The sequence below is a fragment of the Corvus kubaryi genome, unplaced genomic scaffold (assembly GCF_017639235.1).
Source record: "Corvus kubaryi isolate FWS band 111438036 unplaced genomic scaffold, C.kubaryi_AGA036_p1.0 37397, whole genome shotgun sequence".
NCBI lineage: Eukaryota > Metazoa > Chordata > Aves > Passeriformes > Corvidae > Corvus > Corvus kubaryi.
The window spans coordinates 9,105,043-9,121,187 of NW_024581136.1; the positions used below are offsets into that span (position 1 = coordinate 9,105,043).

The following is a 16,145-nucleotide window of genomic DNA, read 5'->3' on the forward strand; positions in this document are numbered from 1 at the left end:
TGACAAGGTACAGAGAATGCAACACAAGTTTGTTAGCATTAACTTAGCTTTCTAAAAGTGTCTGGTTAGGCTGGGTTTTTTTAAATGCATGCTTTTAGAAAGGAAGCAAAGCAGGTTGACAGCATTGTGTTTGATTTTCTTTCCATTATACAAGGTGTACATATCTGCACCTGATCTAATGAAAGCTGTAGAGAAGGGAGTAAGTGAACTGTGGCTATTGCGTTTTAGAGAGAAGGGAGTGCAAAGGTTCAAAGCAGCAGGAGTGGGAGCAAGTATTACTTTCATGTCAGCAATTTCCGCAGATTAGATGGGGCAGATGAACCCAGGCTGTCCCTGTTTGACACTCTTCATCACACAACTTGCTGCTGGTTACCCTATTAATCATGTCTTTTATCTATGGTTTGCTCTTTTGGACACCTCTGACATAGGTCCTATATTGTTGGTGCTGTTACTTTATGTGATCATGGCTTGCACAGCTTTGGTAAAATTTGGCACAGCACAACTCTCCCTTTTGGGCAATTTGAAGGCAGAAAGCAAAGAACAAACCACATTAAAAAAGATTTCTTTTCATATCTAAGTAGGATCTGAGTTCTGTCCTGCTTTTTTTTCCCCATCCATGCTCTTGCTGTGCTCAGGCAGAGTGAGAACGAAGTGGCTTTTACAAGAGGCACAAAGATCAGTAGTGAGGCACAATTGCTTTGCCAGACTTGTTGTGGTCCTGCATTGCTTTTTGTGAATCTGCTTAGTTCAACAGGGCTTCCTGGCTCAGAGTGAAAGGTCTGTTGCTGACCAAGTTGACAGAGCCATCAGGAGGGAGAAGGAGCTAGAGGAAGAAAGAGGAAAGAAAGGATGGAAGGGGTAGGAGATGCTCCCATTGAGTTCTGGATGACTGTCAGTTTTTTCATGTGAGGCTTTGCTACAAATAAGGCCAGGGACCAGACTAATGCAGCATCTTCACTGATTCAGCAGTGGGGGAGTAGCTGTGACAGCTTATGGCAAAGAGCAGCTTTCTTAGACTTTGAGTGTATGAAAGGTAATGTGTTGACAAGGCTGTAAATCTGATCAGATCGGGGTCTGGACACTTCTTTCTGTTCTTTATGGGGAAATTATGTGTATGTATTTTTCTGCCCAGCACATTTTTTTCTCTTCGTTACTGTAAGCAGAATGCAAGGCTCATATTTCTGGGAGTCCTCTAATCATTTGAGTTCCCATCTGGTTTTATCTTTTGGTATTGATCTTGACTGGTGCATTCCCCAGGCGCTGGCAAGCTTAAATGTCAGCAGTGGGAGTAGTCCCAGCATGACTTCCAGTTTGTCAAGAAGTTCTTTATTCTAGTTGTCTGCTTTTCTGGTTTCCCAAAGTGGGAATTCAAACAGGATCTTCCATGTGTTACTGGTAGATACAGGACAATTCTGGTTGGTAGGGGCCTCAGGAGTTGTGAGTGGTTTGACTGCCTGCCTAAATCAGGGTCAGATCTGAGGTTGGAGCAGGTTCCTTAGGGTTTATCTTATTTGGTCTTGAAGACCTCCAAGCATGGAGACTGGATGCAAGGTGCAGTACCACTGTTAATGAGTGACTTAAACTCAGTCATGATTTCCTTCAGTGTCTCTAGAAAAGAGAGATGAACTGGTAAAGGTGTAGCTGTCGGTACATGGCATTACATAGCTTCTCATTTCCAAATCTTAATAAAGAATCTAAGACTGAGAATATTTAAAGAAAACACTTTAGGCCTTAAACTTTGAGTTTTTGACTTGCTTTTTCAATAAAATTATTTAATGCTTCAAAATCTTTACTTTTTGTGAGAGATTCTGTTCAACTGGGCCAGCTACAACTTTCTTTTGTTCTTTCACATCTTCATTTTTGTGATGGTGCCTTGTGTATTTTTGTTATGCAGAATGGGAGGTGTAGAAGGGTTGGTAATTGGGGCAACGTTTGTTGTCTGCACAGTGAGAAGTGACAAAAGGATTTGTCCAGTAGCCATTGACCTGTTCCATTCCATCCTAAAGCTCAGAGGGCAGATGTGAAGCTGAAGGAATGTGTGTTTTCATTTTCCAGTTAGAATTTTTTGGGTCATAAGAGAAAATACAAATTGTCTCACATCCAGGTGTGATTTGGCCTTAAAGAATTAACAGATATCTTAAACTTTACAATTCGAATGAGTTGATTATATTTTGTGCCCACCAGCCCTCAGCCTCCCCAAATCATAAGAAATTTTGGAAGCATTGCTTAGATTACTTATTCTTGAAGAATCAACCATTCCTTTTAGTAGTCCAACAGTGGGTGATTTTTTACAAACATAGTATGTAAAGGAGCTGGTACTAGATACTCATGTATGTTACATTTTCAGCAATAATTTCAATCCATGGGTTTGGGTTTTTTGCCAGAAGTTAAGAGCGTGTTCTTTCTATGGTTTCATTTGTCTTTTACTTGTTGATAAATTGTGAAAGTCTAAGAACCAAAAAAAAATGTTCCTTAACATTCAAAGTTGTTTCTTTGGGAATATTACTGTACAATTAACATAAATAAATTTCTTCTATGAAACTAGGCATGTCTCATATCGTCAGGATGAGAGAATAAGATGCCAGGAGCTCTTATCTCTCTTTATAACCACAGTCTTTAGGAAAAGAACAGCAAAAGATGTTTGGTTTGTGTTATTTTCCTTATTTTCTTCCTTATCTTTTATTTATTTCAGAACTACTGTGAAGGGTTTTATATTTTGATATTAGAGACACAGTGGTTTAATAATAATTCTTACTTAATTCTGTGTAATTGCCATTTGTATTTCTGAAATCAGAAGGTGTGAGTACCTCTAAGTTACTGACCTACATAATAATGCTTTTCTTTCAGATTCTGTTTGACCAAATCCAAAGATCAATTAAAACACAGCTTCAGACTTTCGTTAAAGAGTAAGTTAATTTGCAGTTGTAATGGGAAAATTATGCATAAAATGGAATTTAAAACATCTGATTTGAATGGGTTGGTGAAATATCCTTCCTGTAAATAGCCACTCATAAATTGAGAAGTGTGTTTGTCAAAATTTGGAAGGTTTTGTCAAAAATCACCCCAAATCACGGAGGTTTTAGATCCAGCTACAGAAATGTTGCAATAGGATAAGTTACTGATCCAATTACATGTTGTAGTTGTTTAAGCTTGAGGGACAAAAGCTTTTCCCCAGTAAGCATGTGTTCAGTTACATTTCAATTTTGCCCTTCCGTTGGAAAAGAAGGACAAGAAGCTTCTGTGATAATTTGTGGATCTCCATTTGACCCAAGTATGTATTGGAGAATATAAAATATGAAAAAGAAGCCAGCTATAGCAGTCATGAGCTTGGTCTGACTGGTGTAGCTTTAAATACTTTTTCATGCTCTGAATTCATTTGTTATCCATATTTCCTTTTTCCATAGAGATATTAGGAAATTTAAAGATGCAAAGAAACAGTTTGAAAAAGTGAGTGAAGAGAAAGAAAATGCTCTGGTGAAAAATGCCCAAGTTCAAAGAAATAAGCAACACGAGGTAGAGGAAGCAACCAATATTTTGACTGCAACACGGAAGTGTTTTCGACACATAGCTCTGGATTATGTTCTTCAGGTAAGGGCAGCAATAAAAGTTACTTTTCACAACCTTTTGTTACATGTAGTCAGAGACACGTGCTTTACAACTGTAGGAATTCTTTTTGTAAGCTTATTGGAAGCTATGAAGATTCATGGAAAAATCAAGAACTTTATCTGCAAGTAATTTCTTCTTTAATAAAAACTGAGTAAAATTAATTGATGCATTCTTATTGCTTTAATGCTCTGGTATTTAGTGCCCTTGCTGCAATGACACAGTTTAATTTTCAAGTTGAACATTAATTTTGAAGAAAAACCAGTATTTGCCTGATACTTACCTAAATGTTTCTTGAGTTGGATGTGCTGCAATTTCTTATATATTTAAAGTAAAAACTGTAACCTAGCCTAGGAAATACAAATTACCTGAATAATTCTGATCTAGGGTGTTGGGTACTACTGCAATTTCAGCTGCATGGTTTGGGTTGTATCCCGCTTGTCTAGATGCCTCGGAGTTTGGCATTCTGCTGTAAGGGGAGTCAAGAACTTAACTGTCCTTTACCTTTTTTGTGAAGATCTCCCACAGGGTGTTGAGAGGTGTTCTTTGTCATACTACTTTGAATCCTGTAATACAGTAATAAATGTTCTCTTGATAGTTAAAATTCATCTGCTTCATACTTGCCCTCAACTACAGCAAAACAGCATTATTGCACCTCAGATGGTATGAGAGGTTGGGGGCTCCCAAATGGGTCTGAGCTTCTCCTGTGATCAAACACAGAACAGCTCTTTACAGTTAAGCTGGTTTTATATTAGACATTATCATCTTGATTTGTGACAGTTTGGTCAGTTATTTAAAACTTAACTGACTTTTCTGTAAATTGCACTATGAGCTGTAAAATGAAGTGGAGCCTATCAGCCGGGGCATGTTCACAGGCATGGTGGTCAGTGGTCTACTCTGAGCTCCTGCTTTTTGAACACTAAGGTCATTTTTGCATTCAAAAAGTCATGTGAATTATGCCCCACAGGACTATTTGTAGTAACACTGAATGGTGTGGGGGAAGCTGGCAGTCACCACTGTAGTAGGTCAGTTCCTTGTGTGCACACTGAACTGCAGGTTGTTTGCCTCCTAGAATTTGTATGGACAAAAATGAATTCAGCTTTAGGAATTCTTTCTACTTGCGTGATTCTTTTGGGAAAATGGCTTCACAACTATGTTCTCCTTGTAGATAGAGTGGCTTTAAACTGTAACTCAAAACCTTTGCTTTCCTTTTATTTTTATTTTTCTTTGCCTCACAGGCTGAGGGTTTATTCTATAAAAACAAATCTTAATTATTTTTGCTGCAGAAGGTTTTCCAAAATAATGATCACTTAAGTATAGAAGTACAATCTGGTTTTGATTATAGCTTCAGCAAGTTTATTTCTTTTGCTGAAATTCTGAACTGACATAGAGGTGTTAAATTACAAAATCATGCCTGTTTCTGCTAAGTGGGTCTTTTAAAGTAAAATCTGTAGTTCTGGATGGCAACCTTTAAAGATTAGGGAACAAAAAAGATAGGGGAACCAGGTGAGTGTGAAAAATCAGGGTTTTTTTCTATATAGTGTGAAATTCCTCAAGTTCTAGGGCAACACCATTAGTCAGTGACTTCACCTGTGCACATGGAAAGTTACTTACTGAAATGAATTGTGTTCTTGCTTGCCTGGAGCTACTTTTGGGACACTTAAATACTGTGAGTCTGAGGGGAAAAGTAACCCTGCCCCCATCCTTCCCTCTGCCCTGGCAGCAGAGAGCAGCGCTGCTGAGTGCAGCTTCTGTAAGGAGTTGGTGGGCTGGCTTAGCTCACATGGTTTGAAACATCTTGAATTCAGTCTCTTGAAAACGGGTACCAATTTTCCTTGCTTGCAAGGTGTATTATATTCATTCTAGCTAGCATGAGGTGTCTTGTATTTTCCTTTCTGATGTGAGAAAATTGTGACTATCACCATGAAGCTGAAGCTTTGCAAGTGTTGTCCGATTGCATCACTTTGATATCATGACAGAACTAGAATGCATCTTCTTTTAAAAGTACTTTGGGAAGTCTGATATTGAGCTATCTTCTTCCAATGTTTTTAGCTTGGATATTTGGGGATTACTGGGGGAAAAATTGCAAATAAAATAGGAAGTTTAGAATAAAAGGAATTGCTTGTTTGTTCTTTTTTCTTAGATCAATGTTCTTCAATCTAAAAGGAGAGCAGAAATCTTAAAATCGGTAAGATATACTTTATCCTCTATATATCAAGTATTTTAAGCCATCTGAAATTAAAAATATGGCCACAAAGCAGTATGTTAAAAATGTAGTTCTTTTATTAATCAAAATGTTATCAGTACATTTGGCAATTTGGTGACTGTCGGTTTGGCCTTTACTGTAACTGGACATACATATTTAACTGTTTTTGACTACCCTTTTGGTTCAGATTTGAACACTTAGGTGTTTTCACTACTGTTGATCCTTTGGTATATGTTTCATGGTTAAAATCAAACTCTGCCAAGTATTCTGCTGTTTAGTTCTGGTTTATTACTTTGTAAACAGTAAGTGCTACTTACTTCTAAGATGAATTCTGCTATTTCTAAGAAGAGGGCAAATTTTAATATGAATAGTATATCTGCTAAATTAATATAAAGCTATATTTGCGTGCCAATTTTCTTCACATTGTATTCCCTTTTCTACTTCACATTATCTCTGTTAAAAGTTTATCGAGGTAGAGAGTGACAAATTAAATAGTGCTTTCAAATGTCTGAAGTTGCTCTCCCATAATTTTCTTAATTCTTTAAAAAGTAGAAACTTCAGTTGGGCTGATTTATAACTGCTTGCTATTCTGCTCTGCACCGAAGTTGTTTTCTATTTTAAGGCTAGACAGTCTTCTCAGCTATGTTTATAAAGGTTATGGGTTTGGATCATCAGTAAAATATTCTGTAGCCTTCTCTAGCTTACATGTCCCAGTTAAACAGGAGATAACAAAAATTTCAGGTGACATTAATTAGAGGTAGTTTTCTGCCCATTAAGTAGATTTCTTTTGTTTTCCTCATGGGGTTAATCCTATCAACTGATTTCTGAGATTTTTGGCTTGGTTCTTTGCTTCCTTTACCTTGCATGTTTATTTTACAACATTGGAAGCTCTATGAGGTATTGATGTAAAACTGTCAGGACACGAGAGGAGAAATTAAACCTGAAATTGTAGGTGGTTTATGTGAATTAAGCGACATATTTACGTGATATGTGATATAACTTTCAGGAGAATAAATATTTACTTTGTTCCTTCTAGATGTTATCGTTTATGTATGCACATCTGGCTTTTTTCCATCAAGGCTATGATCTGTTTAGTGAACTTGAGCCCTACATGAAAGATCTTGGTGCACAGGTAAGAATTTTTTTTTTTAAATTCATAACTATACGCTGAAATGGAGGAAATCTTGATATATGCCTACATATCAGGTACTTCATAGATTTATTCAACAAAAAGGGAATTGTAGTATGATAAAGGCAAAGCATAAAGAATATACTGTAATGAGAGGGATGAAAATAGTTGCAAACTGAAAGTTGTCTGTTTACTAAAGTTAATACTACCTTTAGGATTTACATACTTTAGCATAGCCGTGTACTGCTCTGTGAGGTACATTGTGATATTCAGGACACAGGATTATGTGGATTTCAAAATTTTTGTATATGACCCAAGTTTATAAGTATATCTAATAATAAAAAAAAAATTAGGCTGGTTTTCCATCTACTCATATGCTTTATTTACTGTATAAATTATGCAGTCTGCATAATTAAACTTTGGTGTTTGCAAATATAACTTCGATGTTAGCAAGTTAGACCATAAAACAGAAGTATGATTTTAATAAGTAGTGCAAAATTGAGTTCCTACATGGACTCCTTCTTGCCCAGTTTTGTTGTTTAAGAACGCACAATTTTCGTTTCTGGGTTTTCAGTGAGGGACTCATGAAAAACTTAGATGGACTACTGCGAGCTGCACACAGGAGACACTGAAAATGGTTATGGAAATAGATTAGAACATACAATATTCAAATGAAGATCTGTCTGTGGTGCAGGAAGAAGACTCAGCAATGTCTTGACTTGTTCTTCAGTGCAAGTTATATGAGCACTTCTTATTTGCCTCTATCTGAGGACTTGCAACAAGTGCTCTGATACAGACCCCTCTATTGCCACTTCCCAAACAAATCCACAAAGCAGCCAACCAAATTTTTAAGTGTCTGTCCAGGTAAAAAAAGCAAATAAATGACAGCAAACTTCTACATTCATCTTGAGTAGATGTCATTGAATGTCTAAGAGATGAAATTGTTCTGAGCTGGTTATTCCTGCCGCCACGCTGTTGTCATCTGTGCCCCTCAACCTCCTTCTGCATCTGTGCAGTGAAGCAGGTTGGGAGCTGTAGAAAATAACTCCAACAATCCAATGGCTGAATAGTTATTTTTCTGCTAGACTAGGCCCCAGTTGGGTTACTGTGGGTCTTAATTACGTGTAGAAACATGTCAGGTCTTGGTGTAATAGGGACACTTGAACAGTTCAGGTGGATGTTGCTCTTCCATAGTAGTGCCCTTTATTCTTTCACACCCTTCCGGTCTGGGTTGTAACTGTTGAACTGTAGTGTCTGGTAGTATAATGTGTGTGTCCTGTACTTCTGTGGAAGAGGGGACAGGGAAAGGAGACAAAAACTATGGAGTTGATAGTTATGCTGTCAGCCAGGCTTCAATGTTTCCATTTCATTGACATGAGTCAAGCAAGAAAACACAAGGTTATTTTTGAATGTCTGGTCATGCTTTTGCTTGATCTGGTGAGGAGCACTGTGTAGCATTCATTTTGGTGCTGGTATCATAGCAACTGAAGGAGTTAAATTTAGAAAATCCATAGCTAAGAATGTTTTAAATATATCGCAGATGGAGCAAGGATAGAATGAAGACCCTAAAGTTGTACAACTTGCGGAATTGTTCTTTTGTAGCTGACCTTGGCATTTAAGTAATGGATATTTTTCATGACCGAAGAAGATTTGTAAATAATTGTTGAAAGTTTTAACAGTTGATGGCTTTGCAGCTTGTACTGGTTGAAGCTTCTGCCTTTAGCCAAGTATGTTGTGACATAACAAGGATTTGCTGGATTTTTGTGAAAATGCTGTTAGATTCCTTCTGTTGGTGAGTTTTCATTCCTAGGTAAATTTTATGTATGATCTTAATTACGAGGGTTAACAGCATCTGAAGTAAAAAAATTGATCTTAAATAATATAGCTATAATTTTGAATTATTTTTATTTGTATTTTCAAAATAACTGTTTTACTGTGATGGAATAGGATTAAGCAATTTTGCTTTCTGTATACTTCAGGTCAGGGTAGGATCCCTTGGGAATCAGATCACTGAAGGGGAATCTTTAGTGTGCAAACATGATACGAGCTTTTGCGTGGAAACTATGGTATTTGGTACTTTTCATATGAAATATGTTATTAGCTTAAAAAGAAAACATTTACATTTTCATTGAGATGACTATTCAAAAAGCTAAATATTTTAGTCTGACTTAATTCTCCTCAGAATAGAATCCTCCTCAGTTAGAGCATTATGTTTATAAAAATACATTTACCAGTGAATGCAGTAGTATGAAAAACCTAATGTTCTGAAAATTATCCAGTAATGCTATAATGACTGGGATTTTGATAGTTTAGTTGTGATTTGCTACATGTGTTGATAGTTGTATGCTGCTGGTCTCTTTTAAGAAATTGACGTGCTGCTCACCTGAGTGAAAAGGAAGAAACTGGTTTGAGCTTGCAGACAGGAATGGTGCAATGCTGTCTTCATAGTAAAAAAAGTAACTGATGGAATGAGCTGCTGTTAAGAACTTTGTTTTGGCTGTGGTAAATGTACCCTCAAACACTTGTATTCAAGATAAATTAGAAGTTATTGCCCTACCCTGAGTGACTGCCTTCTGTTTCATCTAATGGGGTAGAAGGAAGAATTTCTTGGGGGCCACGCGCAGTTTCCTGAATCTGAAATTTTAGCAAGGAACTTGATTCCTATGAAGCTTTGAACAGCACTTGACCCAGTTCTCGTCCTTATCACAAAAGAAAGGGTTTCCCAAGGATTCTTGGTGCAAAAAAGTCTTTGAGCCCATTTAGAGGCTCTTGTGTCATTTTTAAGTCCTATAGCTACATAAATGTGGCATCTGGTCACTTCAGTATGTTCATGTTCACAAATACCTGTAAAGGTATGCAAGTGCTGATATGGTTTTTTGAGCCAGAGGGGAAGACAGGAAGAGAAGAGTTTAAAAAAGTAACAGAGTATGGAATTGAATCCAGATGTTTCAGCTTTCTGATGGCTCCATAATTGTTGGAGGCTGTCTAGCACAAGGGTGTAAGAGCCTGTTATTGTCCCTTTTTTCTCATTTATATCATGTCAAGCAGGGGAAGTAAAAGATCGCGGAAATGGCCAGAGTTGGCAGGGCCTGTCACTTGTGGTTCTGAGAGTGGGTGGAGGGGATCCTATTTGTGTGAGGATCAGAGGGTCTGTTAGTCATCTCTGCTGTCAGCCAAGTGAGTGACCCAGCTGGGAGCTGGTGCTGCTGCACACTGCTCGTGGTGTTCTTGTTGTGGGCCTGGAGCAGAGACAGCTCTGTCCCACAGACTGAGAGCTGCAGGCTGAGCCCTGTGCTCGGTGCTGCGTCTGCATCGCTGCTCACTGAGATGCTGGGGCTGGGTTGATGGCAGGCTTGTGTTACAGGCTGCAGAATGGAGGGGTTCATCGGGTTCCATGGCCTGGCACATAAGTACCAAACCAACTGGTATTTCAGGCAACATCTGCTTCTCTTCTGCGTTTCTTATTTAAACATGAAGGCCTGTATAAAACAAACAAACAACAAAACCTAAAGAACCAAAACTATAAAACAAAAACAACAACAAAACCCCAAAGCAACCAACCAACCATAGAAACTTCCTCCTCCTTTTTTTTTCTTCTTTTTTTTTTTTTTTTTTTTGTGATTGTAAGAAGAAGAAGTTTATGTGGTAGTGCTAGAGACATGTTTGAGCAAGTTTTTGGGTTGTGTCTTTTTTATTATCACAGACTCTGTAAGTAAGTTAACTTAAATATTCTCTGTGACAACCTCTGTTATTTTCAGAACCATGTTTTTATTTCCAAAATTGGTTTGAATGTCTCTCCCTAAGATTTCAAGTAATCTTGCTCGAGTACTGCTGGTCAGCTGATCAAAGCTATCAACACAAAATCCTGGTTGAGACAGTTCTCCCACTTTATGGGGGGAATAATCCGTACCATTTGCTCCTTCTAGTTTTTGCTGCTCCTGCCAGTGCTGCTGCATAGGCCAGCAAGAGCAGCTAAAGCATGAGTCATCCTCTTGGGAGACTGAGCACCAATGCGGTACAGAGTCGCATATGCTTGGCACCATGCTGTTCTTTGAAACAGTTCTTCTAATGCTTACAAGAAATGTACACCTTTGTAGAGGTTAATTCAGGGTGGCAGAGCAGTTCGTTAAACGAGGCTTCAGTGGTTATTCAAGGTAAACAATTTGTGACAAAGAAGTAATTATACTATGCAAATAAAATAAAAGTCTTGCAATGTCTAGACATAATGTGTTCCTTTTTTTTTTGTCAGCATTATGAAATCTACTGAGCCAAATTTCTCATGATAATCTAAAGATCCAATTTTTTCTTTCTCTTTACAGCTGGATCAGTTGGCTGTAGATGCTGCGAAGGAGAAGAGAGATATGGAGCTAAAGCACTCCACTATTCAACAAAAGGTACTTGACAGAATGTGAAAGGCAGGCTGCACACAAATTTTTTTTATCTGTAGCATCTCTGCCCAGCATCTCTGCATCAGAACTATAAGGGATGGTATTTTTAGTGCAGGGAGACAGACTGACACGTCATTAGGTGTTGAGTTGGATTGCAGATATTAATTTTGTATTACTGAACAAAATATTATGCTTAGATTTTACTGAAACATAAATAGAACAGTAGAATTTATTTGAATGCTGGGATTCTAGCATTTCAGTAGAACTCTTAATTCCTATTACATATTGGATTCAATAAATTGTACAGGTTTCTGTGTTTCTCTGCTGTGTGTTTTGTACAAGAGGTGTATGTGCTGCACAGCCCTACAGCCATAGGATTTGGACTGTGCCAAATCCATGTGCAACACTTGAAGCTTGTGTGGCAGCTGCTGTTGCATATGAAGAGCAAAAGTAAACTTTTGTAAAGAGTGTCTAATGTACTGGTTCAACTGTGCACAGATGAAATTGAGAACATTTAGTTGCTGTTTTGGGAAGATTGGTGCAATAATTCTTTTTACTTGAGAAATATTTAGGCAATTCATGTTGGGGAATGACTTCTGTTGTTTGGATGTTTCAGAAGCTCTAGATCAGTATTGGTTTTGCAGGTATAATGCTAGAAGTTAAAAATATTTCCAATGAACTCTCTGGTAGTGAGCTAATACTGCAGGCACTTTTGAAAGGGATTAGATACCAGTTTAAAGGTAATGCTACACTTCTTACTCTCATTCAAATACATTTTGTATCTGTTCAGGTGGCATAAATTAAAAAAACCCACCCAATGTAAATGAAATCTGGTAACTAAATTCAAGAATGAAAACATGCTGAGATTTTAAGTTGGGTAGCCTTAGTAGGAGCCAATATTAATACTAATGGGAAAAGATAACACTTTTCATTGCTGAAAACATTTTTATTGGTGCATCCTATCATCCCTTTAGGAGTTGGTGAGAAGCATTGGGTTTGCTGTGAAATTCAGCAGATGTGATGATGAGGGCAGAGCTGACGTGCTGTGCTTGGAGTCAGGAGATAACTACAGGCAAGGAAGGGGAAGAAAGCGGGGAAGTGGGAAAGATGGAACTTGAGAATTAACGTTGAAGGTCAAATTTTAAGGTTTTTGGGTTTAAAGGCCTAGTTTCAGGAATGGACAGTAGTTGAGAGGTTTACTGTTAAGAGAACAGTGGTGCTTGGTGAAGGATGTTATGAGCAATTATCTTTTAACTGGCCATAGAAATAATAACTTGTTACCATGAATTATGGTTATTGCTGTTGCCAATGGTGTTTACAGTCTTTGTTTTTTCTTCAAATGCTGCTTAAGGCTGCTTTACAGGTAAACTACTTCTACTAGTTTCAATTATTACTGAAACTTTAAGCTTCACGAAACTTGATGAGCCATATCTGTGTGTAATGTAAATGTTCTTGGTTTCTAGTAGCAGTGACGATCACAATGATGTTACTTTTATTGTTGCTTACTTTAATTGACAATTTAATGCTGTCTCTAGAATATAATCAGGGCAGTCAGAATGTACTGTATGTTGTCCTCTTAAGTTCTGTGTTTTGAGTTGTAAATGTTGTCTCCTGTCCTTATCAGTGAAGTCACTGTCGCATTTTTGTGCTGTTAATGCCTAGACTATGCTTTATTGGAGATTCCTCTTACAGCTTGTCCAATCATTTTCTTAGTTTCTTATTCAAATCATGGTGTCTGTTTTTGTCTCCTCCTACTTGCTTTTCCCAACCTGCACACCAAGTTAGCTTTCAGCTCATCAGGATTTCAGAACTGCCTTAGACTTTGGATCTTGTTCTTTTTATCATTACTTGTCATCTGGTCATCCTGTCCCGGATGGCAGCTTTATTCCCTGTTCTCTTCACATGTCTTGTCATGTTGCTTTCCACTGTGTTGCCTCTTAGGCATATGTTCCCAAATCTTCCAATGCCAAATCCTTCCATGTTTTATAACAACTGAAGCTTCTGAAGCTTACTGTGTTGAATATTCCATGAGGTATATATGCATTTAATATACTGAAGTTCTAATCCAATGCTTCAGAATGATGCCTTTCCTTCATTGTGTGGATAAAGAACAGTTCCTTTTCTGAAATGTATAGGTAAGTGCATACGTGCACACACCTACCCACCCACTACCTGTGTTTGCATATATGTGCATATGCATGCAGAATAGTTGCACTAATTAAATAACCCATCTCACTTTTCTGTATAATCATTGTCCTACTTAATTAGGCTGTTGATGGAGAGGCTATTAAAAGTGTCATGGAAGGGCTTGGTCACCAATACAATGTGATTTCTTTTTTAACAGAGTTGATATCTGATTTACTTTTTTAAATTACTTTTAAGTTTTGTAGTCTATTTACTCAGAAAATATGCAGGAAAGTTTTTGGGTTTTTTTTTTTCAGTGTAAGAAATTAATTTTTCTGTATTAAACTGGAGCAACACATACTATGAATTAATCTAGAAATTTCGTGATCATTCTGGGAAATTTTTGCAATATATTTTTATAGGGAAAGATTCATATTAAAAGAGTGGTGTCACAGTGTCAATACATCAGACATGACTCATGTTTTCTGAGCTGTTTGCAGCCCACTGCTGTAGCAACATGGTGAATTAAGAAATTCTTGAAAAATTAGTTGCACCTGTGAGCAGCTTCATGGCTTTTTGGTTTTGTGTCAGAGCTAATATTATGTTCTAAAATGAGGGAGATGATACAGGAAAAGTATTTGCGTTGAACTTCAGATAGTTTTTGTTGTATTCAAATCCCTTTTTCACTACAGTAAAATCTTCTTCTGAAGCTGGAGTGAGAATGATTTGAAAATTTTTAACATCTTGAGTAAACAAGGTGATAGGAAACCAGATGCTACCACAGTCACAAAGCAGGTGTAAACCAGAGCTGCCATTGAGAAGTTGTGCAGAATAATTCCCATCTCCAAAACTAAAGATATGCTTGTATTTCAAGTGACTTGTTTGCTCGATGACACTCTCGCATTCTCTCACTCTGTCCTGAACTGTAAACCTTGTCACTTGTCGTGTCTGGTGTTTTAAGCATTTCCTCAAGGGACTTTTCAGCTTAAGCATGTCAAACATCTCTTGCCAATGGGAAGGGAATGGAAGCAACTTTCTAAGTGGGGGGTTTGCAGAATTAGTGTCTCTGGTTTAGTGTATGCTGGCCTAACTTTTCAGGTTAGTCTTTCTTTAGTAGTTATGCTCTCCCGTGTGCTGCTTTTAAAACAAAAAACTTGAAAAATGCTACTTCTCTAAAGTAAAAAATCATTTGGCTTACACATTCACTGTTAAAATACAGTTCCTAAGATTTACTGGTAAAATGGTTTGAATAGCTTTCATGGCCTGATAGCAATTTTGAAAGTAATTCAAAAGCTCTGCTGCTGAAAATTATGGGGGGTTTTGTTTTGGTAACAAGAAAATTATACGTAGAGAAACAAAAAACATGAAAGCTCTGAAATAAATCAAGTATGTGTGATGAATTGATACATTCATATGAAAATGCATTCACTGAAACACTGTCAAGAATATTAAGTGTTCTGTGACACACCAGATTAGTATTATTTCTGGAGATGAAAGTTGTTTCTCCATTGCCAGCTGGTTTGCTGTACCTCATGGACATTTAAAGAAAAAGGGGAAAAAAAAGGCACGAAAGCATGCTGTGTGCTTCACTTATATAACCCATTTCTACATGTTTCTCTTCCAGTAGCAGCCAACCGTGAAAAATGAGTGTCAGAATAGAAGCCATAGATGTTTCTTCTTTCAAATCCAAATGAAATGTGCGATGTCGCGCTTCAGTGAAAATTACATAATACTGGCTAAATTTTCTTAGTTCTGGTTAGGTGAAATGTACTTTAGTCCTAACTGACACCTAATTAGTTTAATTATGTTTAAAATGAAATCTTTACCAGTTGTGTGCCTGCTGGCAGAATACAAAATTCTGAATCACATACAGTGACTGAGTTTATTAACATGTGATTCTCTTTTGCAGGACACTGGAAAGATATGGGTGGATTTCTCTCCACCCCTGATTATTTTTCATGATTCACTGAACTTTTCCATGCACTAAGATAAAAATAAACTATAATGTGACTGCTTTGCTCCTATTTTTTAATTATAAAATAGTAGAGACTATAAGATCAGAACACAGCTTATTTAGTTTCTTTTTCTACTTTTATCTATGTAATTGAAATGGAGCATATTTTTTTTCTGATTGTTTGGCCATCTTTTTCTTGACTGCAACTTTATCAATGAAGTTTTATGGGTAAAGCACATGGAAGCCTTACTCCCTCCCCCCTCAAGCTGGTAGTCATTTTTCTCTATACTCTGGTGGTTTTTTCTGCTCTGTAAAAGTGGAATTCAATCAGGAAAGTAGTTAAAAATGATGCTAAATGCACTTCATGAGGAGGGTCAGTATTTTAGACAATTTGGGCTGAGAGTGTGGCATGATAAATGATCCAAAAGGTTTTCTGTCATACTTGTATACATCTTCAAAGCATAGTTCTGGACTCACTGGAAAAAGACAGCTGCATTTTCTGCAGCAGTTCTCCAAACCCAGAGGAAAATGTGATTACATATTTTGGACAGAAAAGACTGAGAGAATGTATGTAATCTTTAACTAGACAAGGAGTTGTAGACATCACTGAGGCAGGAAGATGCAAATCTTTAGCAGGTTTCATTATGTTTGGGAGCTGGTAAGTTAGAGTAATTTATCAATTTTTGGGGAAGGTAGGGAATGTGACATCAGCATGTCTAAGTTTGTGCACAGTGGTTTTCT

The 16,145-nt window shown here is 37.3% G+C and overlaps 1 protein-coding gene across 8 annotated transcripts in view; it reads left to right on the top strand.

Moving 5' to 3' along the window:
- Window positions 1-16,145, top strand: part of ACAP2 (ArfGAP with coiled-coil, ankyrin repeat and PH domains 2) — a 63,827-nt gene that overhangs the window by 21,214 nt on the left and 26,468 nt on the right. For 5 of the 8 annotated variants that reach the window (XM_042041777.1, XM_042041781.1, XM_042041784.1 and 2 more), the window contains exons 5-10: window positions 2,848-2,906; window positions 3,405-3,588; window positions 5,747-5,791; window positions 6,846-6,941; window positions 11,258-11,332; window positions 12,678-12,689. In XM_042041777.1, coding sequence (XP_041897711.1) covers window positions 2,848-2,906; window positions 3,405-3,588; window positions 5,747-5,791; window positions 6,846-6,941; window positions 11,258-11,332; window positions 12,678-12,689 — 471 coding nt within the window. The remainder of the gene's footprint in view (window positions 1-2,847; window positions 2,907-3,404; window positions 3,589-5,746; window positions 5,792-6,845; window positions 6,942-11,257; window positions 11,333-12,677; window positions 12,690-16,145) is intronic. The other 3 variants (XM_042041778.1, XM_042041780.1, XM_042041783.1) reach the window with 1 other exon arrangement.